Genomic DNA, 27,746 nt, shown 5'->3' with positions numbered 1-27,746 from the left:
TGCTGTTTAAGAAAGTTACACAGCAGGGAAGAACTATCTATAAATTCATGAATCTCAGCATCAAAGGTGTTCAGTCAAATCTAGAATCCTATTAAGTTTCTATAGTGTACTTACTCTTCCTCTCATTACAACTAATTCAAATCTTCTCCTTGATCTTCAAACTACCAAATCAGCCACACACTCCCAGGCTCACAACACAAGCCTTCATGTCACTATTTGCAGAAAAAAATAGAAGCTACCACAGCAAACTCCCTAAACTCTCCATCACTAAGTCTACAATCTTACTAATCCATATCCACCTTATTTGTCTTTGTTGTTTCCTCCTATACTTCCTCCTCCCCTTGTTTCCTCCTCCCCTTCTGGATCTTCTAAGGTCCATTCCAACCTCTACTTAAAAAAAAAAAGAGTTGTTTGTTTGTTTATTAAAGATTTATTTATTTATTTGAAAGTCAGGGTTACACAGAGAGAGGAGAGGCAGAGAGAAAGAGTGAGAGGTCTTCCATCCAATGGTTCACTCCCCAACTGGCTGCAACAGCCAGAGCAGCACCGATCCGGAGCCAGGAGCCTCCTCTGGGTCCCCCACACGGGTGCAGGGGCCCAAGCACTTGGGCCATCTTCCACGGCCCTCCCAGGCCACAACAGAGAGCTGGATCAGAGGTGGAGCACCCGAGTCCCAAACTGGCGGCCATATGGGATGCTGGTGATTCAAGCCAGGGTGTTAACCCGCTATGCCAAACGCAGGCCTCTATTTATTTATTTTTATTTGAAATGCAGAATTATAGAGATAGAGAGATAGCTTCCATTACTGGCTCACTTCCCAAATTCCTGCAATAGCTAGGGATGGGACAGTTCAAGTCTAGGAGCTCCATCTGGGCTTCCCACTTGGGTGGCAGGTACCCAATCAACTGAGGTACCCAATCAACCCAACCTACTGCCTGACAAGATGTGCATTAGCAGGAAGCTGAAGAGGAAGCAGAGGTGGGACTTGAACTCTGGCACTCTATATGAAATATAGGCATCCCAAATGGTGGCTTACTGTTGCACCTCAATGCCTTGCCTCACAATCTCTACATTTTAAATTTTATCCTTTTCCATCTTTCTCAGAAACCTGATATTCCTTATCATCACTGATGCTGTCTTCTCTAAATACTTAAAACATTTTTGCTATGTGAATTACCTTTGTAACCTTCTTGGGCTTATCCCATACAATTCTCATTCTCCATAATAACTAATTTGAGAAAAGATTAAAGGGATCATTGACACCTTATAAAGAGAATGGAGAAATATGGGGGAATTTTTTTTTAAGATTTATTATTTATTTGAAAGTCAGAGTTACAGAGAGAAGGAGAGGCAGAGACAGAGAGAGGTCTTCCATCCTCTGGCTCGCTCCCAAATTGGCCACAACGGCCGTAGCTGCACCAATCTGAAGCCAGGAGCCAGGAGCTTCCTCTGGGTCTTCCCATGCAGTGCAGAGGCCAAGGACTTGGGCCATGTTCTACTGCTTTCCTAGGCCATGGCAGAGAGCTAGATGGAAAATGGAGCAGCAGGGACTAGAATCGGCACCAATATGGGATGCTGCCACTGCAGGTGGCGGCTTTACTCACTACACCACAGCGTCAGCCTGGTAAATGTTTTTTGAAACATGAATCTGATCACATCACTTCCTTATTATAGCTCACTTTTCTCAAAAGGTTTCACATATTTATTACTGAGCCAACCCACTAGTCATAACCCCAATCAAACACGTCCAGCTGTCCAGACAATCATGACATCTTCAGCTTTATATGGTTAAGAAGATAGTGACCTTGACACAGTATAAATATATGTGCAATCCATCTTAAGTGCAATTCCTTATACAGCCAAGTTGGTTCTTCTCTAATGCCTCCTCTTGTAGTTATATCTGATTTTATTACCAGTTTTCATCCAAATCCATTGGGGAATGGGATGATTTTGTTTTTGTTTTGTGGTCAGGAGTTTTTTTGCCACTAATAGGCATCCCAATATTAATGAATGAATGAAATGGCTAACTAAAATATTTTTGAAATGTTTGACAATACGACAAATTTCTGAAATATTTAATACCCAGTAATATATTAACATTATCAAATAATAAGTAATAACCTAATTTTAAGATTTGAGAATATAAGTAGCCTTTGGATATGTTAAGTGAAATATAACTAGGCTGTAAAACACATGAACAGGGCAGGCATTATGGTGCAGCAGGTTAGTCTGCCATTTGGTGTGCCAGTTTGACTACTGGCTACTTTGCTTCTGATCCAGCTTCCTCCTCATGCACTGTGTGAGGCAGCAGATAATAGCTTAAGAGCTTGGATCCCTGCCATCCATGTGGGATACCCAGAAAGAGTTCTCTGCTCCTGGCTTTGGCCTGGCCCATTCCTGTTTGCTACCGGCATTTGGGTAGTGGAACATCTCTCTCTGTCATTCAAGTAGATAAAAATAATAAACATTAAAAAAATACAAATATAATTTGCAATCCCTCAAATATTTACTCTTTACATTTTTTTTTAAAGATTGATTTATTTATTTGAAAGTCAGAGTTACACAGAGAGAGAAGGAGGAGAGAGAGAGGTCTTCCAACCGCTGGTTCACTCCCCAGGTGGCCGCAACGGCTGGGACTGTGCCGATCTGAAGCCAGGAGCCAGGAGCCTCCTCCAGGTCTCCCACGTGGGTGCAGGGGTCCAAGAACTTGGGCCATCTTCCACTGCTTTCCCAGGCCACAGCAGAGAGCTGGATCAGAAGAGAAGCACCCGAACTAGAACCGGCACCCATATGGGATGCCAACACTTCAGACCAGGGCATTAACCCGCTGCACCACAGTGCCAGCCCCTACTCTTCACATTTACTATAAACCATTAAAAATTTTTGTAGGGGCCACCGCTGTGGGTTAGTAGGTTAAGCCTCTGTGTGTGGCCCCAGCATCTCTTCTGGGAGCTGGTTTGAGTCCCAGTTGCTCCACTTTGACCCCAACTCTCTGCTAATCGCCTGGGAAAGCATTAGAAAGTGGCCCAAGTGCTTGGGCCCCTGCACCCACGGGGGAGACTGGGAAGAAGCTCCTGGCTCCTGGGTTCGGATCATCCCAGCTCCTGTGGTTGTGGCCATTTGGGAAGTGAACCAGTAGATGGAAGAACTCTGTCTCTGCCTTTGCCTCTGGTTCTCTGTAACTCTTCCTTTCAAATAAATAAATAAATATTAAAAAAAAAAAAAACTGTTGCAAAAAAAGAGGCCTCCTGTATTACAGTGTAGCTATAAAACTCAGGAACTCTGCCATCAATTTTCTATACCCTACATCCCACAGTATGGTACAGCTGCTGCTTGTCAAAATGAAAATCCAACAACACATTTTTCATCTGATTGGGAATGGATAATATGAAGACATTATGAAGTAGGTACACTACCTTTCTGCAGTGCTATGGGCACAAGGGGAGTTCATGACCCAGGGACACATTGTACAACACCTGTCTTTCCTGCAGTGCTTGTTGTGTTTCTTGATACCTTCTGAAAAGATTTCAAACCTACATTCCATCTTCTATTTTTCTTTATAAAAAATCACTGCAAAATAACAATTGCTAACATATCAAATACTTAAAGTCAACATAACCTTCAGATTAGGTATATGTTGGTATTTTCATTATTAAAGATTTATTTATTGGCGCCAGTTCTGTGGCATAGGTTAATAAGCCTCTGACTGCAGTGTAAGTATCCCATACACATGCTGGTTTGAGTCCTGGCTGCTCCACCTCTGATGCAGCTCCCTGTTAATGCACCTGGGAAAGCAGCAGCAGATCACCCAAGGACTTGGGCTCTTGCACCCACATGGGAGACCCTGAAGAAGCTCCTGGCTTCTTGTTTCAGCCTTGCCCAGCCTTGGCCATTGTGGCCATTTCAGGAGTGAACCAATGGATGAGGATTTCGCTCTCTAATTCTGCCTTTCAAATAAATAAACAAATCTTACAAAAAAAAAAAAAAAAGATTTATTTGAAAGGCAGAGTTACAGAAAGAGTGATAGAGAAACAGAGAGATCTTTCATCCATAGGTTCACTCCCTAAACAGCCACAAAGAGCAGAGCTGTGCCTGGTTAAAGCCAGGAGCTTCACCCTCCCACATGGATACAGGGGCACAAATACTTCGGCCATTTTCTGTTGCCTTCCCAGGCACATGAGTAAGGAGCTGGATCAGAAGTTGTGTAAAGGGACTTGAACTAGTGCTCATTTGGGATGCCAGCATTGCAGGCGGCAGCTTAGTCCACTATATCCCAACACCCCAGGGCCTCCACCTTAAACATCCTAATAATGGGATTCATTGAATAACTTTATTCATTATGAAAGAAAGCTTGGCCTTGTGACACAGTGTGTTAGGCTGCTGCCTGCAATGCCGGAAGGAGTCTCAGTTGTTCCACTTCCCATTTAGCTCCCTGCTGAAGTAGGAACAAAAAAAAAAAAATGATGGCCCAAGTGCTTTGGCCCCTGCACTCCATGTAGCAGTCCTAGAAGAAATTCCTGGCTCCTGGCTTTGGCCTGGCCCAGCCTCAGTTATTACAGTCATTTGGGGAATGAACCAGCAGATGAAGATCTCTCCCTCTCTCTATTTCCCTCTCTTTAACTCAGCTTTTCAAATAAACAAATAAATATTTTTTAAAAAGGCAAAAAAAAAAGCTTGATAGTAAACTATGATAACAGCTCCTCATACCTGGTGTGTATGTAAAACGTTGAGACTGGCTTTTTTTCCTCTTGCCATTGCAAAGATAAAAGTGCACCTGCACTGCAGCTGTAACTGCTGGGTTATGATATGGAGGAACTTCAAGGACAATGTGAGCCTAAGAAACATGGAAAGCAAGATTGTGTTACATGCAGATCTAAAAATGAAATGCACCTGCTAACCTTAGAGCAGTTCATGAATCTTAACTACAAGTCTCCCCCATCATAGATAATCATGCACATCAACTGGTCATGTAAGTCATCTGGAGATTTACTATAAAGCTACCAGTCTTAACAGAGATAAGCCCCTTCCATCATTCAAGGAATGACTCCTTTTGATTCACTCAATTTTGAGTTTCTAGATGTTGCCAGAAAAAGGAGGTTTCTAGAAATAAAAGGTCTTATATACTGTTGAGTGAGATACTTTGTTTTACTGAACATTACATGTTACCACACATCTTAAGAGAAGCCCCTTCTGGTTTTTAATCATGTTTAATATTTCCCAAAGTGTGCTATCGTTTAGACTTCTTGTTTTAAATTTTATAGTCAAAATATTCTAAATTGGCAGTACATAAAAGGTGTATCCATTTAAAAAATAATTTTACACAAAAAGAGTGAAAACCTGTAGCCCCCACCCAAATGCAATCCTCAATCTAACTGTTACCCCGAGAAGATTCTGTGTATTCCAACCGGGATGAAAGTATCACAGTGAAAGTTTTCACTGTAGAAACCTGGAAGACTTAAGTGGCTTAGAAGTTAGCAATACTGTATTAAATACACAAATCCCTATGAGCTTGTCTACCATCCTCTGCCCATTATATATCTTCTTTACTGAATATTCTGATTTCTTCACTGAATTCAGAGAAATAAATTAATGATAATTTCAATAAGAACCTTCCCATAGTCTTCATTATTCTGACAATCATTTCCTTTTTCTTATACACAAAAAAGAAGAAAATTGTTTACTTTTCCTAAATTTTAATACCAGGAAAATATTCACTCATACATTTCTAAAACTTTTAATTTCTTTTTATACTAACTAGTAATGGACTCCTCAGCACTATTCAATTTTCTTAAATTAAGTTTCTTAAATATTTAAGAATATTAAATTTCTTACCCCTTGACATTTTTCCCTGATTATTTTCCCCTCTACCTCCCACTGAGGTCGTCCATCTATGGAAGAAACAATTTACAGTTAAAAAAAGCAATCCAAGTCAGAAAGCATACAACAAAATCTAATGCATGCAGTAATCATAAATTTATCAGATAGAGAAAGATTCTCTTGCTGACTTCCTTTATGAAATAAAATGCATACTCTTGGGGGAAAAATAGGGAGAAAGACCTTGGGCTACCCAGGTTACTAAGCCTCGGGGTGTTTCCTACCCCATCAAACCAAATGATGCTTGAAAACCCTCTGACTGTACCCTCACAAAGCAGGGCCAACTTTTGCTTGTGTACCTCAAGTGATGGAAAATTCATCTCCTCACAAGGTAACCCATGCTATCTTTGGACAATTGCTGCTAGAAAACTCCTCATGGTAGGTGACAAGTATTTCTTTATGTTAGTTAACCACTGGTCAAAGTACTTGTAGCCACGAAAAACCAACAAAAACACAAACTCGAGTGCTTCTCATGAGACTGTTCAGATTCTGAAAAGCAGAAGCTATCTCTTCCTGCCAGCAACCAGAGTTCCACACCTCTTCCTTACACATTATTTTAGCCTTCTTGGTCTTTTTTTTTTTTTTTTTTTTTTTTTTTTTTTTTTTTTTGACAGGCAGAGTGGACAGTGACAGAGACAGAGAGAAAGGTCTTCCTTTTGCCGTTGGTTCACCCTCCAATGGCTGCCGCGGGTGGCACGCTGCGGCCGGCGCACCACGCTGATCCAAAGCCAGGAGCTAGGTGCTTCTCCTGGTCTCCCATGGGGTGCAGGGCCCAAGGACTTGGGCAATCCCCCACTGCACTCCTGGGCCATAGAGCTGGCCTGGAAGAGGGGCAACCGGGACAGAACTCCGGCACCCCGACCGGGACTAGAACCCGGTGTGCCGGCACCGCTAGGTGGAGGATTAGCCTATTGAGCCGCGGTGCCAGCCAATCTTGGTCATTCTTTGAAAATGCTCTCCAGTGTGACCACGTTCCTCCAAATGCAAGGGCTTATAATAACCCAGGTAAGAATTGTCCAAGCATGAGAGAGAGTGACAGAGGCTCTCATCACCCTTTGTGGCGATGTTTTGTTAATGAAAGTTTTCTCAGCACCTGTATCATGCTGACTTTAAGTGTATGGCCAACAAGTATCCCTGAGTCTATCATATTTCCTACAGCCAAGTTTCCACATTGTGTTCTTACACAGGCGTTCCCCTCCCACCCCAGCTCTTGTAACACTATTTTTTTTTTTTTTTTAATTTTATTTTTGACAGGCAGAGTGGAAAGTGAGAGAGAGACAGAGAGAAAGGTCTTCCTTTTGCCGTTGGTTCACCCTCCAATGGCCGCCGCGGTAGGCGCACTGTGGCCGGCGCACCGCGCTGTTCCGATGGCAGGAGCCAGGTGCTTCTCCTGGTCTCCCATGGGGTGCAGGGCCCAAGCACTTGGGCCATCCTCCACTGCATTCCTGGGCCATAGCAGAGAGCTGGCCTGGAAGAGGGGCAACCGGGACAGGATCGGTGCCCCGACCGGGACTAGAACCCGGTGTGCCGGCGCCGCAAGGCGGAGGATTAGCCTGTTGAGCCACGGCGCCGGCCGTGTAACACTATTTTCTATCAGTAAGGAGACTTGACTTTATTGGATCACTTGACCTATCAAAATCTATAGAGGGGTGAGCACGGTAGCACAGTGGATTAAACCACTGCTGGCAATGTCTGCATCCTATATGGTGTGTCTGGTTAGAAGTCTGTCTACTACATGCTTTAGGCCGGCGCCGTGGCTTAACAGGCTAATCCTCTGCCTTGCAGTGCCGGCACACTGGGTTCTAGTCCCGGTTGGGGCGCTGGATTCTATCCCGGTTGCCCCTCTTCCAGGCTAGCTCTCTGCTATGGCCCGGGAAGGCAGTGGAGGATGGCCCAAGTGCTTGGGCCCTGCACCCCATGGGAGACCAGGAGAAGCACCTGGCTCCTAGCTTCGGATCAGCACGATGCGCCGACCGCAGCGGCCATTGGAGGGTGAACCAACGGCAAAAAGGAAGACCTTTCTCTCTGTCTCTCTGTCACTATCCACTCTGCCTGTAAAAAATAAATAAATAAATTTAAAAAAAAAAAAAGAAGAAGAAGAAGTCTGTCTACTACATGCTTTGGATCCAGCTTCTTGCTAATGTGCATGGGAGGAAGTAGATGATTACCCAAGTACTTGGGTACCAGCCACCCACACAGGGGATGCAGATGGAGCTCCTGGCTTCCACGTGGTCTAGCCCTGGCTGTTGCAGGTATCTGGGGGAATAATCCAGCAGATGAAATATATCTCTGTCATTCTGCCTTCCAAATAAAAATGAATCAGGGCAGTGCTGTGGCACAGCAGGCTAACGCCCTGGCCTGAAGCACCAGAATCCCATTTGGGCGCTGGTTAGAGACCCGGCTGCTCCACTTCCGATCCAGCTCTCTGCTGTGGCCTGGGAAAGCAGTGAAGGATGGCCTAGGTCCTTGGGCCCCTGCACCCGGAGGAGGCTGCTGGCTTTGGATCGGTGCAGCTCTGGCTGTTGTGGGCAACTGGGGAGTAAGCCATCGGATGGAAGACCCCTCTCTCTCTCTCTGCGTAACTCTACTTCCAAATAAATAAATTAAATAAATAAATCTTCTTAAAAAAATCTTTTTAGAAACTGATACTATTTTTTTCTTTTTCATTTTGAACAAGAAGTTTATCTGAACAACAAGACACCTGACTGGAAGGGAAAACTATCTAGGATTCATGTTTTTTTTAAGAGTAATTTATCCCTACTTAAGGACAGATTGCCCTACACGTAACAGCTACCTACAGAAAAGTTATAAAATTGTCCTTGGTTTTACAATGATAAATTAAAATTAGAAACTGGTGTTCTAAACTATTTGCTTGACTTTCCAGATTTGTGTTAACTAAAGATATGGTTCATACATTTTCTGTCTCTTCACTCCCAGATGTACTTGAAGAGAATCCCAGCTACTACTAAAGCTTTCACCACAGATGGATGTGGAGCTTTTCAAAAGCATTCTTTTTGTTTCCTGAGGATTCATTCACCCAGTGACTAAGCTATACAAGTGTCTTCACACCTACCACGACTTCTCCATCTGGTCTGTGAAGGTTCCAGAAAATTTATTAAATGCCATCCAGACTGTGACTATCATCTTCCAGGCTAGTAAACAGATAATGGCTAGCTCTGCTGCATAGGAGACACCATAGGCAGGTGCTATTCCTACTTGGAATTATAGCTCAGTTTAGCAATCATTTGCTGGATCACTATGTACCAGACACCTTACATTACTGAGATAACTGAGACAGAATACCTGTCAGTCTACCAAAGAGAAACAAACACGAACAGTTCATTATAGTGAAATGTAATGGGCATGGTAACTAACCAAAATTCACTCTGACTAGGCTCAGAGCACAGGGGTCAGAGTCTTTACCCTAATCTTGGGATGGAAGAATGAGACAAGGAAGGCTTCCTGGAGGAGCTTTTAAACTGACACTTAAAGGTAGAACTTATCATGTAAGAGAAGGCTGGTAAAAAGAGAGAGAAAGAAGGGTGGTCTAGGCAGAAGAGATCACATGAACCAAAGGCAAGACAGCAAGAAACCCCATGATACAGGGACCCATAAGCAATTGTGTTGGTAGAGTTGTTAAGAGTCAAGGAAAAGTAAGAAAAACGATTGGAAAAATAAGCAGCAGGTGATGGCCAGAATGCCATATTACAGAGCATGGAAAAGGAAGGGAATCACCAAAGGTGATTTTAGAATGGGAATTAAACATTCACAATTACAATCCCATCTTTTTAAATTTTTATTTATTTATTTTTATTTATTTATTTATTTATTTTTGACAGAGTGGACAGTGAGAGAGAGAGACAGAGAGAAAGGTCTTCCTTTTGCCATTGGTTCACCCTCCAATGGCCGCTGCGGCCGGCGCACCGTGCTGATCTGAAGCCAGGAGCCAGGTGCTTCTCCTGATCTCCCATGCGGGTGCAGGGCCCAAGCACTTGGGCCATCCTCCACTGCACTCCTGGGCCACAGCAGAGTGCTGGCCTGGAAGAGGGGCAACCGGGACAGAATCCGGTGCCCCAACCAGGACTAGAACCCGGTTTGCCGGTGCCACAGGCGGAGGATTAGCCTATTGAGCCGCAGCGCGGGCCTACAATCTCATCTGAAGCCAGTACCTGCTATCATTTTTGGTCAAAAGCTCTTAAAAGTGAAGCTCTGGGTTAAATAAAATGAATTCTAAGATGAAACTACAGCATACATACATAGTAACTGTATTTGGGAACAAACGAATTCTTGAAATGGAAGGAAGGAAATAGGTCTGAAATAGTCTCTTCCTTACACTCTTTGTCTAAAATGTGACCTTTGATCATTTGACATAAACATTTAATTATTCAGTTTCTATTACTGCATCCTCTTAATTCATAGCAATTTTGTCTAGAAATATCTTGTTTCCCTATTTACATTTGCTGTTTGCTGCCCTCACTAGGACATAATAAGCTCTATCAGAGCAGGTAACCCGCAAGTTTTATTCATCATTATACCTCCAATGCATAGATGAGTATCTATATCATTGTGTCAGTGTATATAGCAGTGCTTTATAAATAACTCATACATTAGTAAGTTGTAAAACTGAACTGACAGGGGCCAGAACTGTGGCATAGTAGGATAACCATCTGCCTACAGAGCTGGCATCCGATACGGGTGCCAGTTCAAGTCACGGCTGCTCCACATCCGATCCAGCTCCCTGCTGGTGGCCTGGGAAAGCAGTAGAAGATGGTCCAAGTCCTTGGAGCCCTGCACCAGCCTGAAGGAAGCTCCTGGCTCCCAGCTTCAGATCAGCTCAGCTCCAACAGTTGTGGCCATCTGGGAAGTGAACCAGCAGATCGAAGACCTCTTTCTCTGTCTCTCTCACTATTTGTAACTATGTCTCTCAAGTAAATGAATAAATACTAGAAAAAACCACAAAACTGATATATCTTTTTAAAAAATTTATTTGAGAGACAGAGAGACAGAGAAATCCCAATCACTGGTTCAAATGTTTGTAACAACCAGGGCTGGGTCAGCAGCCAGGAATCCAATCTAGGTCTCCCATGTGAGTGGCATGGATTAGCTACTTGAGCCATTACCTGAGGCATTACCGGCTGCCTTCTAGAGCACATATTAGCAGAAAGCTAGAATTGGAAGCAAAGCCAGGACTCACACCAAAGCACTCTGATTTGAGATATAGGGTGCCCAACAGCCACCTTAATTCAATAGGCCAAATGCTTGCCATGAGAACTATTTCTTGAAGAAAGACATGATATCAGGCTGGGTTAAAAGGGCCTGAGGGAAGCAAATTTTCAAAAAATATTTATTTGAAAGGCAGAGGTTGAAGCAGAGAGAGGGAGATCTTCCATCTGCTGGTTCACACCCCTAGTGGCCTTAAGGCCAGAGCCAGGCCGATCCAAGGCCAGGAGCCAGGAACTTCTTCCAGGTCTCCCACATGGGTGCTGAGGCCCAAGCACTTGGGTCATCCTCTGCTGCTTTCCCAGGTGTATCAGTGGGAAGATGGATTGGAAGTGGAGCAGCCAGGACACAAACTGGAACCCATATGGGATGCCAACACTGCAGGTGGTGGCTTCACCCACTACACCACAATGCCAGCCCCTAGGAAAGTAAATTTTAAGGGAAAAGCAGACTGATAGCCATTTGGTTTCCAACTGAAGAAGTTGGTACTAGTATTACTAATCAGGTTAAGGAATCAAATAGAATAAACCAGTTTGTGAAGTCAGGTATCTTTTTTTTTTTTTTTTGACAGGCAGAGTGGACAGTGAGAGAGAGAGACAGAGAGAAAGGTCTTCCTTTTGCCGTTGGTTCACCCTCCAATGGCCACCGCGACTGGCACGCTGTGGCCGGCGCACCGCGCTGATCCGAAGGCAGGAGCCAGGTGCTTCTCCTGGTCTCCCATGGGGTGCAGGACCCAAGGACTTGGGCCATCCTCCACTGCACTCCCTGGCCACAGCAGAGAGCTGGCCTGGAAGAGGGGCAACCGGGACAGAATCCGGCGCCCTGACTGGGACTAGAACCCAGTGTGCCGGCGCCGCTAGGCAGAGGATTAGCCTGCTGAGCCACGGCGCCGGCTGTGAAGTCAGATATCTTGTCATATATTAAGGATGAGTGGGACATTTACATAGCAATATTCTGTACTTTAAAGTGTGCACCAGAATTTAAAGAGAGAGAGAATATGGCTATGGAAAGAGAGATCTGGGGAGTAATGAAATTTCCCAGGAAGAAGAAATATGATGAAAAGAAAACCAAATACAGAATCTCAGGAAACATCTGTATTTAAGTTCCAGAAAACTGATAAACAAAAACAAATGAAAATATTCATGTCTTTGAACCAGATAAATAAAAATGTACAAAACAAAGAGAAAAAAAAGAGTGTCAAGAAGAAAAGTAGATAGCTGGCTGTTAACTGGATTTTAGTAGGTAATGATTTCAAAAGGAAGAGAAATGATTAAAGCATAAATCACAGGGGCCGGCACTGTAGTGTAACAGGTAAAGCCGCCACCTGTAGTGCCTGCATCCCATTTGGGTGCTGGTTCGAGTCCCAGCTGACCCACTTCCGATTTAGCTCTCTGCTATGGCCTGGGAAAGCAGTAGAAGATGGTCCAAGTGCTTGAGCTCCTGCACCTATGTGGGAGATATGGAGGAAGCTCCTGACTCCTGGATTTGGATCAGCACAGCTCTGGCTGTTGCATCCATCTGGGAAGTGAACCAGCAGATGGAAGACTCTCTCTCTCTCTCTCTCTCTGCCTTTCAAATAAATAAATAAATAAATAAATAAATCTTTTTAAAAAAAGAGTAAATCACAGATGAAAATGGAAGCAGACAATAGATTACTTTTTTGAGAAGTTGAAATATAAATGGAAGAGAAATGAAGCAATAGTTTAAGAAGATGACAAAGAAAAAGGAATGTTTACAGTTGGAAAAAGAGAAAGGATTTAAGAGAAAGGAAAACTACTGAAATTGCAAGAAATATGTGATGGGAACAATGATAGCCTTTAATACTCAAGTGTGAAAAGGGTGAAATATGATAACTAATGATAGAAAACCATTTAAAGAACATAATAAATCAAAAACAATAAAAAGAAAGAAAATACAGAAATTAGTAAAAATAAAGACAATTAAAAAAAGTGATAAAACAAAGGACGTTAGAAAAACTACTTCAAAAACTGAAACATGGCACAAATAATAACAAGAATAAAAAAGGAGAGGTATAGCCCCAAATGCAGAAAGAGAAGACTGTGAACAAATAAATTTGAAATTTGTGTCTATAAATCTGAAAACATGATGAAATGAATACAGTCTTGGAAAAATACAAATGACCAAAATAACTCGGGAAGAAATAAATTTGATTAATACTACACCCAAGAACAGAATTATATCAGAAATTAATAGCTTCATACAAAGACAGGCTCCCAGGCCAAAAGGTTTCAGAAATGAGCTATGTCACATGTTCAAGGGACGGCGAGACTACCCAACACAGACACTTTCAAAAAGGGGGAAAAAATGGGGCACTTCCCCAATTCACTTTGATATTCAGAATATGTATAGAATTCTTATTAAGTTAGTAAGAAAATAAAACCCAATGGAGAAAATAGGCAACAACATAAACAGATATGGTAAAAAATGAATGTTGAGTGCGCATAAAATCTTGGATATCAGGAAATACAAATCCAGAGTTCAAGAGAACATTTTTGCTTAATATATTAATAAACTTGAAGAATTATGACATTCTTGTCTATGTGCACCAATGATAAGAACCAGAATGTTTACAGCAGCATTGTTAGCTACCATTCAGCAGTGCAAAAATTCTATATAGCCCAAAACTCCAGTAAAAAATGTAATGAAGTGGGGTAAATTCATACCGTGAAAAACACAGGCTAGTCAAAGGAAAAGATCTTTGGTTAGATAGATCAATCTTGAAACATTAATGTTAATGTCTGAAAAAAAGCAATTTTCAGAAGATTACATGCAGAATTACAGAAAGTTTAAGAACAGGGGGAAAATTCATATAAAATAAACTATTAGGAAAAGCAAGGATTATTCAGGTGAGGGATCTGTTTGGAAAGGGGAACCAAGGGGCCTTCAAAGGTAATGTTTTATTTCTTTTTTTTTTTTTTAATGTTTTATTTCTCAAACTGGTTAGAAGGTATAATTACTTGTTATGTTACTGTAATTACATTTCACAGTTTTTAAAATGAGGAAATAACTGAAGGAAAAATTTTAAATATGCTAAAGAAAAGATAAAATTAAATATCCTGAAAGGAGTGAGCGTTTAGTCTAGTGAGTAATATGCCCACATCTCAATGCAGTGTCTGGGTTTGATTCTGAGCTCTGGCTCCAGCTGCTGAGTTCAGTTTTCTGCAAGGCAGACTCCAGATGGCTCAAATAATTAAGGTTCCAGCCACCTACATGGGAGACCTGGATTGTGTTCCTGCTTCTTGCCTCTGGCCCTAGACATTATAGGAAATTTGGAGAGTAAACAACTCAGTGTCTCTACTGAAAAAAAAAAATTTTTTTTTTTTTTTAATTTTTGACAGGCAGAGTGGACAGTGAGAGAGAGTCAGAAAGGTCTTCCTTTTGCCGTTGGTTCACCCTCCAATGGCTGCCGCGGTAGCGCGCTGCGGCCGGCGCACCGCGCTGATCCAATGGCAGGAGCCAGGTGCTTGGGCCATCCTCCACTGCACTCCCTGGCCACAGCAGAGAGCTGGCCTGGAAGAGGGGCAACCGGGACAGGATCGGTGCCCCGACCGGGACTAGAACCCGGTGTGCCGGCGCCGCTAGGCGGAGGATTAGCCTAGTGAGCCGCGGTGCCGGTCTCTACTGAAAAATTTAAAAACAAATAAAAACACCCTCATAAACACAGGGTTCTTCCCCTTTTTAAAAACTGAGATGTAATTCACGTATGCAAAATTCATCCTTTTAAAGCTGACAATTCGGGTTTTTTGTATATTCAGAGTTCTGCAACTACCACCACTGTCTAATTCCAGAACCTCTTCATCATCCCAAATTCTTGTCCCCATTAGTGGTCACTCCCCGCTGATATCCTCCCTCTAACTCCTGACAAACATTACTGTACTTTCTGTCTTTATGGTTTGCTTATTCTAGACATTTTATATAAATGATACCATATCATATATGATCTTTTGTGTTGGCCTCTTTCACTTAATATAATATTTTCAAGTTTCAACCAGGTTATAGCATGCATCAGTATTTTATTAATATTTAGGGCTAAAGAACAGCATTTTGTGGAAATGCAATATTTTGTTCATTCACCAACTGGAGAGGATTTGGGTTATCCTTTTTTTCTTTTTTCTTTTTTTTTTTAAGACTTATTTATTTGAAAGGAAGAATTCCAGAGAGAGAGAAAGAGAGAGACAGATCTTCCATCTGCAGGTTCACACCTCAAATGGCTACAATAGCTGTCCCATTTCCATCTTTTTTCTATTATCACTGAAACTGCTATAAACATTCGTGTTTCAGTTTCTGTGTGTGTACATGTATGTTTTCAATGTGTCTGAATATATACCTAGAAGTAGAAACGCTGGGGCCGGTGGCGCGGCTCAATAGGCTAATCCTCTGCCTGCAGCGCCGGCACACCAGATTCTACTCCCAGTCGGGGCGCCAGATTCTGTCCCGGTTGCCCCTCTTCCAGGCCAGCTCTCTGCTGTGGCCTGGGAAGGCAGTGGAGGATGGCCCAAGTGCTTGGGCCCTGCACCCCATGGGAAACCAGGAGAAGCACCTGGCTCCTGCCTTTGGATCAGTGCGGTGCGCTAGCCGCGGCGGCCATTGAAAGGGGAACCAACGGCAAAAGGAAGACCTTTCTCTCTGTCTCTCTCTCTCACTGTCCACTCTGCCTGTCAAAAAAAAGAAAAAAAGAAAAAAAAAAAGAAATGCTGGAAGAATTCTTCGACTTTTAAGAAACCCTTGGGGCCAGCACTGTGATACAGTGGGTTAAGCTGCTATTGCAGTACTGCATCCCATATCATACCACTGGCTGCAGTCCTGACTGTTCTGCTTCTGATCCAGCAAAAAACAGCATAAGATGGCCCAAGTGCTTGGGCCCCTACCACTCACGTGAGAGACCTAGATAGAGTTCCAGTTTCCTAGCTTCAGCCCGGACCACTCGCAGCCACTGCAGCCATTTGGAGAGTCGATCAGTAGATGGAAGATTGACCTCAATCTCTTCTTCCTCTCCTTCTCCCCCACCCTCTCCCCCTCCCTCCTTTACTCTCTTTCCTCTTTTTCTCTGTCACTCTTTCAAATAAATAAAATCGTTAAGAAGAAATCCTTAAAGAGAATTAAACATTTATATGAAATTTAATGTTTTACAATAAAATCTAATGCCTGTTGCTTTAAGTGAACTATTTTGTTGATAAATGTTACTGAAACATGTAAATAATTTATTTTACCTTTTGCCCTTTAGTTTGAAGTCAAGCAATTCATATGCTATTTACCTTGTCCTTTTTCAAGAAAAATGATTTTCGATTCTGGGAGAAAATTAGATCCAGTCACAATCATTTCATGACCTCCATTCACAGAACAACTGTTAATACTGTACTTCTCAATATGAGGGAGCTCTTGAGCAGACCGCTGGGCTGGATTTTTTTTTTAAACAGAGTTGAGAAAACACAACATTAGTATAAAAATTTTCAGATATGTACAGCAAATTCAAGCCACAAAATGAAAATAAAGAGAAATAAATTTGGGGATTAATTCATTCAGGCTTTTAAAATTCAGGACAATAGTAATGATATCCACTAACAGAACTACATTGTTTAGAAAAAAAATGTTTATTAGACTTACGTGATTTCTAAATTATTTTCTTAGACTAACAGAGAAATTATAGATCATCTTCAACTTCATATTGACTCCATCATATTTACCTCATCTGCATTTCTCTTTTTAGACTGACTCAATAATAGCTCTTCCACACACTTATTAAGATTTATATCTAATATATCAGAAAAATATATTAAGACCAAAGATACTAAAGTATATTGCATATAATTAATTGTTTCTAAAGAACTACTATAGGACAAACACCAAGTAACTCTTTCATCAAGATACTACCTATTAGATCATTGCTGTGAAACAATGCTTCCATTTTGGACAATTTTCTAACTAAATAAATGCAGCATCCATGAATATCACATTTCAATAAGGAAGTTTTTGATAAGGCTATAAACGTGTCTCTGCTGACTATACATTTCTCTGCCTTCCCAGGGTACATGGAATGAATTTTTTTGATTCACAGATTCATTGTTTATGTTATCAACATTTTATAAACTGTCCTTGGTGCTATCCTCTCTGATACTGACTGGCTAGTCCCAAACTATATTTCTGGGTATTTTATTTTTCTGTTTGCTTTCTTTAACTGCTTGGGCTTCAAGTTACAGTTTTCTTCTGATTGCTTAGGTTCTCTAATGGTTTCTTTCTTTCTTTCTTTCTTTCTTTCTTTCTTTCTTTCTTTCTTTTTTTTTTTTTTTTTTTTGACGGGCAAAGTGGACAGTGAGAGAGAGAGAGACAGAGAGAAAGGTCTTCCTTTACCGTTGGTTCACCCTCCAATGGCCACCGCAGCCGGCGCGTTGTAGCCAGCGCACCACACTGATCCGAAGCTAGGGGCCAGGTGCTTCTCCTGGTTTCCCATGGCGTACAGGGCCCAAGCACTTGGGCCATCCTCCACTGCACTCCCGGACCACAGCAGACAGCTGGACTAGAAGAGGGGCAACCGGACAGAATCCGGCGCCCTGACCAGGACTAGAACCCGCTGTGCCGGCGCCGCTAGGCGGAGGATTAGCCTATTGAGCCACGGCACCAGCCTCTAATGGTTTCTAATCAAATGCCTATATAAATAGACTTCTCTCTGGAACTAAACAAAAAGTGTCAACAATAATCTCTTCTTCACATTCGGGAAAAAAAAAGTCTAGTTTTTCTTTCTTTTTTTTTTTTTTTTCTTTTTGACAGGCAGAGTGGATAGTGAGAGAGAGACAGAGAGAAAGGTCTTCCTTTTTGCAGTTGGTTCACCCTCCAATGGCCGCTGTGGCCAGCGCTTCATGCTGATCCAATGGCAGGAGCCAGGTGCTTCTCCTGGTCTCCCATGCAGGTGCAGGGCCCAAGCACTTGGGCCATCCTCCACTGCACTCCCGGGCCATAGCAGAGAGCTGGCCTGGAAGAGGGGCAACTGGGATAGAATCCAGTGCCCCAACCGGGACTAGAACCCGGTGTGCCAGCGGCGCAAGGCGGAGGATTAGCCTGTTAAGCCACGGCGCCGGCCTTAGTTTTTCTTCATAATGGTGGCTATGAGGTTAAGTTGTGTTTTGTTTGCCTACTACAGCATTCCAAAGAAATTTAAACTTCAAAGCCTTCAGGAAACCATGTGCTAGTTAGTTTACTATGGGTCCCCCCTCTCCCAACAACATAATATCTAGTCTCGAAAAGTGTATGAATTAGACCACTGTCCTATTCAAAGAGAATGTTAAAACAGGTATTTTCACAGGTTGGGCCTTGGATTTAGGATCAACTACCGTTTAGGAAGTACCAACTACCACCTACACCTCAGAAAATACTCATGTCTCTACTGTTCTAAATGGCTCAGAGAAGAGGTATGAAAACAAACACAGGCTATTCTAGGGAATAAACCAATTAAAGTTTTAGATATGTATGGTAGAAACTGCCCTTTACAGATATAGTCTAAGAATAAGCAAAAGAAAATTTTTGTTTTAATTTGAAAGAGTTAGAGAGAGGGGGAGAGACAGAGAGCTCTTCCATCTTCTGGTTTACTCCTCAGATGGCTGCAACAGGCCAGGGGTCTGGAGCTTTATCCGAGTCTCCTACATAGGTGGAAGGGGCCCAAGCATTCGGGTCATTTTCGATTGCTTTTCTGAAGCCATTAGCAGGGAACTGGATCAGAAGTGGAGCAGCTAGGACATGAACTGGCACCTATATGGGATGACAGCACTGCAGGCAGCAAGCAGCTTTACTTGCTATGCCACAACGCTGGCCCCAGTAAAAATATTTTTTAAAATGATTTATTTATCTATTTGAAAGGCATAGTTAAAGAGAAAGAGAGATAGAGAATCGCCCATCTACTGATTGATTCCTGAAATGGGTGCAAAGAACATGGCTGGGCCAAGCCAAAGCTAGGAGCGAAGAGCTTCTTCTGTGTCTCCCACATGGATTCAGGGGCCCAAGTACCTGGGCCATCTTCTGCAGCTCTCCCAGGTGTATTAGCAGGGAGCTGGAATCAAAGTGGATCAGCCAGGGCTGGTGCTGTGGCATAGCAGGTTAAAGCCCTGACCTGCAGTGCCGCCATCCCATATGGATGCCGGTTTAATTCCTGGGGGCTCCATTTCCAATCCAGCTCCCTGTTAATGAGCCTGGAAAGCAGTGGAGGATGGTCCAAGCCCTTGGGCTCCTGCACCCACATGTGGGACAAAGACGAAGCTACTGGCTTCGGATTGGCTCAGCTCAGCCATCTGGGGAATGAACCAGCAGATGGAAGACCTCTCTCTCTGTCTCTTCCTCTCTGTAACTCTTTCAAACAAATAAATCTTTTTTTTTTTTTTTTTTTAACAGGTGGAGTGGACAGCAAGAGAGAGAGAGAGAGAGAGAGACAGAGAAAGGTTTTCCTTTTTGCCGTTGATTCACTCTCCAATGGCCGCAGCATTGCGCTGATCCAAAGCCAGGAGCCAGGTGCTTCTCCTGGTCTCCCATGCGGGTGCAGGGAGCAAGGACTTGGGCCATTCTCCACTGCACTCCTGGGCCACAGCAGAGAACTGGCCTGGAAGAGGGGCAACCGGGACAGAATCCGGCGCCCGGACCGGGACTAGAACCCGGTGTGGCGGCGTCGCAGGCAGAGGATTAGCCTAGTGAGCCGCGGCGCCGGCCAACAGTAAATCTTTTTTTAAAAAGTAGAGCAGCTGGGACTTGAACTGGCACTTCTATGGGATGCCAGCATCACAGGCAGTGGCTTAACTCACCACTCTACAACACTAGCACCCAAAGTTTTCTTTTTTTCTTTTTTTAAAGATATATTGGCCGGTGCTGCAGCTCACTTGGCTAATCTTCCACCTGCAGCGCCAGCACCCAAGGTTCTAGTCCTGGTTTGGGCACCGGATTCTGTCCTGGTTGCTCCTCTTCTGGTCCAGCTCTCTGCTGTGGCCCAGGAAGGCAGTGAAGGATGGCCCAAATGCATGGGCCCTGCACCTGCATGGGAGACGAGGAGGAAGCACCTGGCTCCTGGCTTCGGATCAGAAAGATGAGCTGGCCGCAATGGCGCGGCGACTGTAGTGGCCATTTGGGGGGTGAACCAACGGAAAAGGAAGACCTTTCTCTTGTCTCTTTCTCACTAACTCTGCATGTCAAATAAATAAATAAAAATTTTTAAAAAATATTTATTTATTTATTGGAAAGTCAGAGTTACACAAAGAGAGGAGAGGCAGAGGGAGAGAGAGAGAGAGGTCTTCCATCCGATGGTTCACTCCCCAGATAGCTGCAATGGCCGGAGCTGCGCCAATCCAAAGGCAGGAGCCAGGAGCTTCTTCCAGGTCTCCCACGTGGGTGCAGGGGCCCAAGGACTTGGGCCATCATCTACTGCTTTCCCAGGCCACAGCAGAGAGCTGGATCAGAAGTGGAGCAGCCAGGTCTCGAACCAGTGCCCATATGGGATGCCACCACTTCAGGCCAGGGCATTAGCTCGCTGCGCCACAGCGTCGGGACCCAAAATTTTCAATAGATGGCACAGCCAAAGATATCTTTAAAAAGTATGTAACAGCCGGAGCCGTGGCTCAATTGGCTAATCGTCCGCCTTGCGGCACCGGCACACCAGCTTCTAGTTCCAGTCAGGGCGCCAGATTCTGTCCTGGTTGCCCCTCTTCCAGGCCAGCTCTCTGCTGTGGCCCGGGAGTGCAGTGGAGGATGGCCCAAGTGCTTGGGCCCTGCACCCCATGGGAAACCAGGAGAAGCACCTGGCTCCTGCCTTTGGATCAGCACAGTGCACCAGCCACCACGCGCCAGCCGTGGCAGCCATTGGAGAGTGAACCAACGGCAAAGGAAGACCTTTCTCTCTGTCTCTCTCTCTCACTGTGCACTCTGCCTGTAAAAAAAAAAAAAAAAAAAAAAAAAAGCATGTAACAATATGAAGAAACACTCATGTTGGTATAGTGAGACAGCTAAACAAGAGATAAAATTATATCAGGTAAGCTCAATTTAAAAATTTTGTGTAGGAATGGTGCTTAGCCTAGCAGTTAAGATACCCAGGTCCCATATCAGAGTACCTGGATTCCATTCCCAGTTCTGGCTCCTGATTCTGGCCCAGGCACAGACTCAAACATTGTGAGAATTGCGGCGCCGGCACACCGGGTTCTAGTCCCGGTCGGGGCACCGATCCTGTCCCGGTTGCCCCTCTTCCAGGCCAGCTCTCTGCTGTGGCCAGGGAGTGCAGTGGAGGATGGCCCAAGTCCTTGGGCCCTGCACCCCATGGGAGACCAGGAGAAGCACCTGGCTCCTGCCATCGGAACAGTGCGGTGCGCCGGCCGCAGCGCGCCTACCGCGGCGGCCATTGGAGGGTGAACCAACGGCAAAAGGAAGACCTTTCTCTCTGTCTCTCTCTCACTGTCCACTCTGCCTGTCAAAAATAAAAAAAAAAAAAAAAAAAAAAATTAAAAAAAAAAAAACATTGTGAGAAGTAAACAAGTGAATAAGAACTCTCTTTCTGTCTGCCTCTCTAAAGTAAATAAATAAATAATTTTTTAAAATAAATTGTGCAGGAATATACAGATACATACAAAATCAAAATCAAAAAAGTTATAATGACTAATGCTGAGTAGTAAAATGACAAATTATTTTAATATTACTGTTTGTACCATTTTGCATTATCTATTTCCTAAGAATCACATATTATTTTTACAAACTAAAAAATTTAGAATATTTTAAGTAAATGTTTCAAAAATTCAAACTACTATATAAACATAAAACTATTTAAATTACTCTGCTTTAATAAATAACGACATCTCTGTTTATACAGATATATAACACTCTGGGCAAGCAAATTTAGAAGCTAGCAGTGGGTGCCAGCTCTGTGGTGCAGTCAGTTAAGCTGCTGCCCACGAAGCTGGCATCCCATATGAATGCCGGTTCGGTCCCAGCTGCTCCATTTTGAACCCAGCTCCCTATTAATGTGCCTGGGAAAGCAGCAGAAGATGACCCAAAGAGTTGACTCCTTTCCACCCATATGGGAGACCCAAATGGCGTTCTAGGTTCCTGGCTTCAGCTTGGCCTACCCTGGGCCACTGTTGCCATTTAGCTCTGTAAGTATGTCTTTCAAATACACACACACACACACACATATATATATGTATACACACACACACACACATATATATATAAAGAAAAAGAAGTTGGGGACTGGTGCTGTGGCATAGTAGGGTAAAACCACTGCCACCATCCTATATGGGCACCGGTTTCAGTTCTGGCTGCCCTACTTCTGATCCAGCTCTCTGCTGTGGCCTGGGAAAGCAGTAGATGATGGCCCAAGTCCTTGGGCGCCTGCACCCACGTGGGAGACCCAGAAGAAGCTCCTGGCTCCTGGCTTTGGATCGGCGCAGCTCCGGCTGTTGCAGCCATTTGAAGAGTGAACCAGTGGATGGAAGATTCTCTCTCTCTCTCTCTCTCTCTGTCTCTCTCTCTCTCTCTCTCTGCCTCTGCCTCTCTGTAACTCTGCCTTTCAAATAAATAAATAAATCTTAAAAAAAAAAAAAAGAGGAAGTTAGCAATAGTACCCGCTTTTAAGAAGGATAGCTGGTTGTCTCAGAATTTACTTTTTATTCTAGACTCTGTATTTTTTTTTAAGATCTATTTATTTATTTGTAAGGCAGATAATTGGATAGCAGGGTAGGTTGGCTGGCAGACAGGATATGCAAATCTTCCAACTGCTAGTTTACCTCCCAAATGGGTGTAACAACTAGGGCTGAGAAAGACCAAAGCCAGGAGACAGGAACTCCATCCAGGTTTCTCATACAGGTAGCAGGGGCCCAGGACTTGGGTCATTATCTCCTGGCTTTGGATCAGTGCGGTGCGCCAGCTGCAGTGCGCCGGCTGCAGCGGCCATTGGAGGGTGAACCAACGGCAAAGGAAGACGTTTCTGTTTCTCTCTCTCACTGTTCACTCAGCCTGTCAAAAAAAAAAAAAAAAAGAAGAAGAAGAAGAAAAAAGAAAACTAAAAACATTTATGTTCTGGACACAGCTCTGTTACTGACAAGGAAATAACCTTGAGTAAGTACTTGAACTATTTGTGCCTCAGTTTCGTCCGATTCAAAATTAAAGAATAAAATTAACTTTTTAGGCCGGCACCGCAGCTCAACAGGCTAATCCTCTGCCTTGCAGCATCGGCACACCGGGTTCTAGTCCCAGTCGGGGTGCCAGATTCTGTCCTGGTTGCCCCTCTTCCAGGCCAGCTCTCTGCTGTGGCCCGGGAGTGCAGTGGAGGATGGTCCAAGTTCTTTGGCCCTGTACCCCAAGGGAGACCAGGAGAAGCACCTGGCTCCTGGCTTCGGATCAGAAAGATGAGCCGGCCGCAATGGCCATTGGAGGGTGAACCAACGGCAAAAGGAAGACCTTTCTCTCTGTCTCTCTCTCTCACTGTCCACTCTGTCAAAAAATAAATAAATAAATAAAAATAAAAAAGAAAATAAAAAATTAACTTTTTAAAAATTTAGGAGACAAATAGAGACATAGAGAGCGATCCCATTTGCTAGATCACTCCCCAAATGTCTGTGACAACTGAGATCAGAACAAGGAATACAATCTGCATCTCCTAGGTGGGTGGTAGGTACCTAACTTGAGCACCATCACCTGCTACCTCCCAAGGTCTGCACTTACAGGAAGCTGAAATCGGAACAAAGCTGGCTACTGAATCCAGATACTCTAATATAGGACAAGGTAGTCTTAATCACTAGGCCAAATATCTGCCCCAAGGCATGGAATTAGAACTTTTTTTTAAAAGATCTATTTATTTATTTATTTGAAAGAGTTACACAGAGAGAGGAGAGGCAGAGAGAGAGAGAGAGGTCTTCCATCCGCTAGTTCACTTCCCAGATAGCCGCAATGGCCAGAGCCGCGCTGATCCAAAACCAGGAGCCAGGAGCTTCCTCTGGGTCTCCCACGTGGGTGCAGGATCAGCGTGGTGCGCTGGCTGCAGCGTGCTGGCCGTGGCGGCCACTGGAGGGTGAACCAACGGCAAAAAGGAAGACCTTTCTCTCTGTCTCTCTCTCTTCCACTGCTTTCCCAGGCCACACCAGAGAGCTGGATCAGAAGTGGAGCACCAGGGACTAGAACCGGCGCCCATATGGGATGCCGGCGCTTGAGGCCAGGACATTAACCCACTACGCCACAGCGCCGGCCCCAGAACTTTTTTTTAAGATTTATTTATTTCCTTTGAAAGTCAGTTACACAGGGAGAGGAAAACACACACACACACACACACACACCCCTAAGGGGCGGGTGGGGAGAGATTTTCCATCTATTAGTTTACTCTCCAGATGGCCTCAATGGCCAGCACTAGGCCAAGCAGAAGCCAGGAGCTTCCTCCAGGTTTCCCACGTGGGTGGGAGGGAACAAACACTTGGGCAACCTTCATCTGCTTTTATCAAGCCATTAGCAGGGAGCTGGATCAGAACTGGAGTAGCTGGGACATGGCCAGCACCCATATGGGATGTGGGTATTGTAGGAAGTGGCTTTACCCACTATACCACAAAGCTGGTCCCAAATTAGAACATTTTTTTAAAAGATTTATCTTATTTAGTTGAAAGTCAGAGTTACAGAGAGAGAGAGAGAGAGAGAGAGAGAGAGAGAGGTCTTCCATCTGCTGGTTCACTCCCGAAATGACCACAACTGCTGGAGCTGTGCAATCCGAAGCCAGGAGCCAGGAGCTTCCTCCGGGTCTTCCCACGTGAGTGCAGGGGCCCAAGGACTTGGGCCATCTTCTACTGCTTTCTGAAGTGTAGCAGCCAGGACTCGAACCAGACAAACTGGCGCCTATATGGGATGCTGGCACTGCAAGCAGCAGCTCTACCTGCTACGCCACAGTGCCAGCCCACTAAATTAGAACATTTTTAAATCTATGCCCTAAACATCTGACTGCCAGTCTTAGTATTTCAATCACATCAACTAACCTGCCTCCCTCATACTCACAGTGGTTTAAGGCTTGAGTAGGCTTCAAGTTTTAGGCTTTTGTTCATATCTTGTCTTTGTAAATCAAAGGGAAAAAAATTCATTTTTTTCAATCTGATATTTTAAATAATGTTATGGTAAGAAGACAGAACGAAAAAACACTGTAAGTCTTATGTAGTTAAGGGGTCAACTTGTAGAGACAGCCTCTTCTAACATGAAGGCTGAAATTTTTATGAAACAAAGAACACTAAGCAACACTTAAAAGCATCAAAATCATAGCTTAATGACTGGGTCCACAGAGGCCATTATCTTCGTTATTAACAGATAGACAAGAAAATGTGGTAAAAATATAGTGAGAAGCCATTTTCTAATTCTAAGATCAGTACTCTCCTTACATAAACATGTTTGCATATTCCGTATGAGAAAGAACAGCAAATGTGTCTCCAGTTTGCACTTTTGATGGAACATTACATTGTAAACAAAGCAGAAATTAACTATTTTAAACAAAATCTTAAAACATCAACACAAGCTCACTTACAGCATTCGACAGGTATTGAAGCTATCTGCAGAGAAAGGACTTTTCCATTGGGCTGTGGGATGTGTACACGAAACACAAGTCGCACTCTAGTATTCTTTCTGCCAATATCAGTTTCTCCTTTTCGAAGTTCTATATCTGAATTGCGGAGTTTCAAAATACCTGCACAGTCAATACTACGGAGAAAAATACAAAATTTTTATTTGCTTATTGATAATCATGGCTCTAAATAACTCAACATCATAGGTTTATATTATTACTCTGTCAGTGAAGAAATATCTAATAAAATCAGTTCAAAAAAGAAAGATGGGTGTAACTACTATCCTCTGCTATTCCAAAGAAGGGAAGAAAATGTTTTGATATGACAACAGTGCAATAGTAAGTATGGCAGATCTTCAAAGACAGTTGTAATTTCTCCCTTCCTTGTACTTGCATTCCTCTCTTCCTGCTAACAAGAGGTAGAGTATCTGTCTTCTCTCCTTGAAAGCTAGTCTGTAATTCACTTGAATAAATAAGAGTGTGGCCAAATGAAAGTATAAAAATTAAGAACTTAGCACTAGTAATTTTTGCTCTCATAGAGTCCTAAGTAATCATGTAAAAAGAAAAGAAAGGCCAGACAATCTCCAGCCCCTCCAGCCCATTTGAATTCCCAAAAAATCTAGATACACAAGTGATCCAGGCTGACATCATGTGAATGAACCAGCTAAGCCCAGTCAATGCAAATAATCACAAAAATAATAAAAGGCTATTACTTTAAGCCACTAATTTCTGAAGTTATTTATTATGTAGAATTAGATCACTGAAACAAAGTAAAAGACTTTTCATAACATAAATAAAACTAGGTCAGAGGAAGGCACTGTGGTGTAGTGGGTAAAGTCGCCACCTGCAGTGCCAGCGTCCCAAATGGGCCCTGATTCAGGGCCCAGTTGCTCTACTTTTGATGAAGCTCTCTGCTATGGCCTTGGACAGCAGTGAAAGATGGCCCAAATGCTTGGGCCCCTTCACCCGCATGGGGGAACTGGAGGAGGCTCCTGGCTTCCGATCAGCCCGGCCCCAGCCATTGCGGCCTTTTGTGGAGTGGACCAGCAGATGGAAGATCTCTCTCTCTGCCTCTGACTCTCTGTAACTCTACCTTTCAGGTAAATAAAAAAATCTTTAAAACAAAACAAAACAAAAACTAGGTCAGAAGATTCACTCACATGAATACAACTAAATCACTATCTGCATCTCTACGTTTTATACTGATGTGTCTAATAATAAAGATAATCCATCAGGCTAAGATTCTTGCATTTCTAAGAAAGGCACATATGAAATAAAGGTTCTACATTTAAGATCTAATAATTCATCATCTTCAAAATTTATTACTACATGGGCCAGCATTGTTAAGCCATTGCTTACAAGGCCAGCATTCCATATTGGAGTGCTAGTTTGAGACCTGGCTGCTCTGCTTCTCATCCAGCTCTCTGCTAATCTACCTGGGAAAGCAGCAAAAGATGCCCCAAGTGCCTGGGCCCCTGCCACCCATGTGGGAGACCTAGATGGAGTTTCAGGCTCCAGACTTTAGCCTAGACCAGCGCAGGCCACTGAAGGTGTTAGAGGGGAAAATAGGCAGATAGAGGATCTCTGTTTCTCTCTCTCTGTCTCTGACTGCCAAATAAAAAATAAATAATCCTGGCCGGCGCCGTGGCTTAACAAGCTAATCCTCCACCTTGCGGCGCCGGCACACCAGGTTCTAGTCCCGGTCAGGGCTCCGGATTCTATCCTGGTTGCCCCTCTTCCAGGCCAGCTCTCTGGTATGGCCCGGGAGTGCAGTGGAGGATGGCCCAAGTGGTTGGGCCCTGCACCCACATGGGAGACCAGGAGAAGCACCTGGCTCCTGCCTTCGGATCAGCGTGGTGCGCTGGCTGCAGCGTGCTGGCCGTGGCGGCCACTGGAGGGTGAACCAACGGCAAAAAGGAAGACCTTTCTCTCTGTCTCTCTCTCTCACTATCCACTCTGCCTGTCAAAATAAATAATTAAATAAATAATCCTTAAAAATATGACTCCTTATTACTATCATACTAAGGAATAAGAGTAAGTATGACATACCTTTGTTATTTACGTACTAAGAAAAAAAGGAAGCAGAATA

The 27,746-nt window shown here is 43.6% G+C and overlaps 1 protein-coding gene across 3 annotated transcripts in view; it reads right to left on the bottom strand.

Moving 5' to 3' along the window:
- The window catches only part of NFATC3 (nuclear factor of activated T cells 3), a 155,495-nt gene that overhangs the window by 48,663 nt on the left and 79,086 nt on the right, over positions 1-27,746 (bottom strand). For all 3 annotated transcript variants that reach the window (XR_009864504.1, XM_062177839.1, XM_062177840.1), the window contains exons 5-8: positions 25,622-25,794; positions 16,371-16,511; positions 5,833-5,888; positions 4,708-4,834 (exon numbers count right to left, since the gene is read on the bottom strand). Coding sequence is in view for 2 of the 3 variants with exons in the window: in XM_062177839.1 (XP_062033823.1) it covers positions 4,708-4,834; positions 5,833-5,888; positions 16,371-16,511; positions 25,622-25,794 (497 nt within the window). In the remaining variant the exon portion in view is untranslated. The remainder of the gene's footprint in view (positions 1-4,707; positions 4,835-5,832; positions 5,889-16,370; positions 16,512-25,621; positions 25,795-27,746) is intronic.

Source organism: Lepus europaeus, chromosome 19, assembly GCF_033115175.1.
Source record: "Lepus europaeus isolate LE1 chromosome 19, mLepTim1.pri, whole genome shotgun sequence".
Classification (NCBI taxonomy): domain Eukaryota; kingdom Metazoa; phylum Chordata; class Mammalia; order Lagomorpha; family Leporidae; genus Lepus; species Lepus europaeus.
This window is presented reverse-complemented; position numbering and strand designations above follow the sequence as displayed.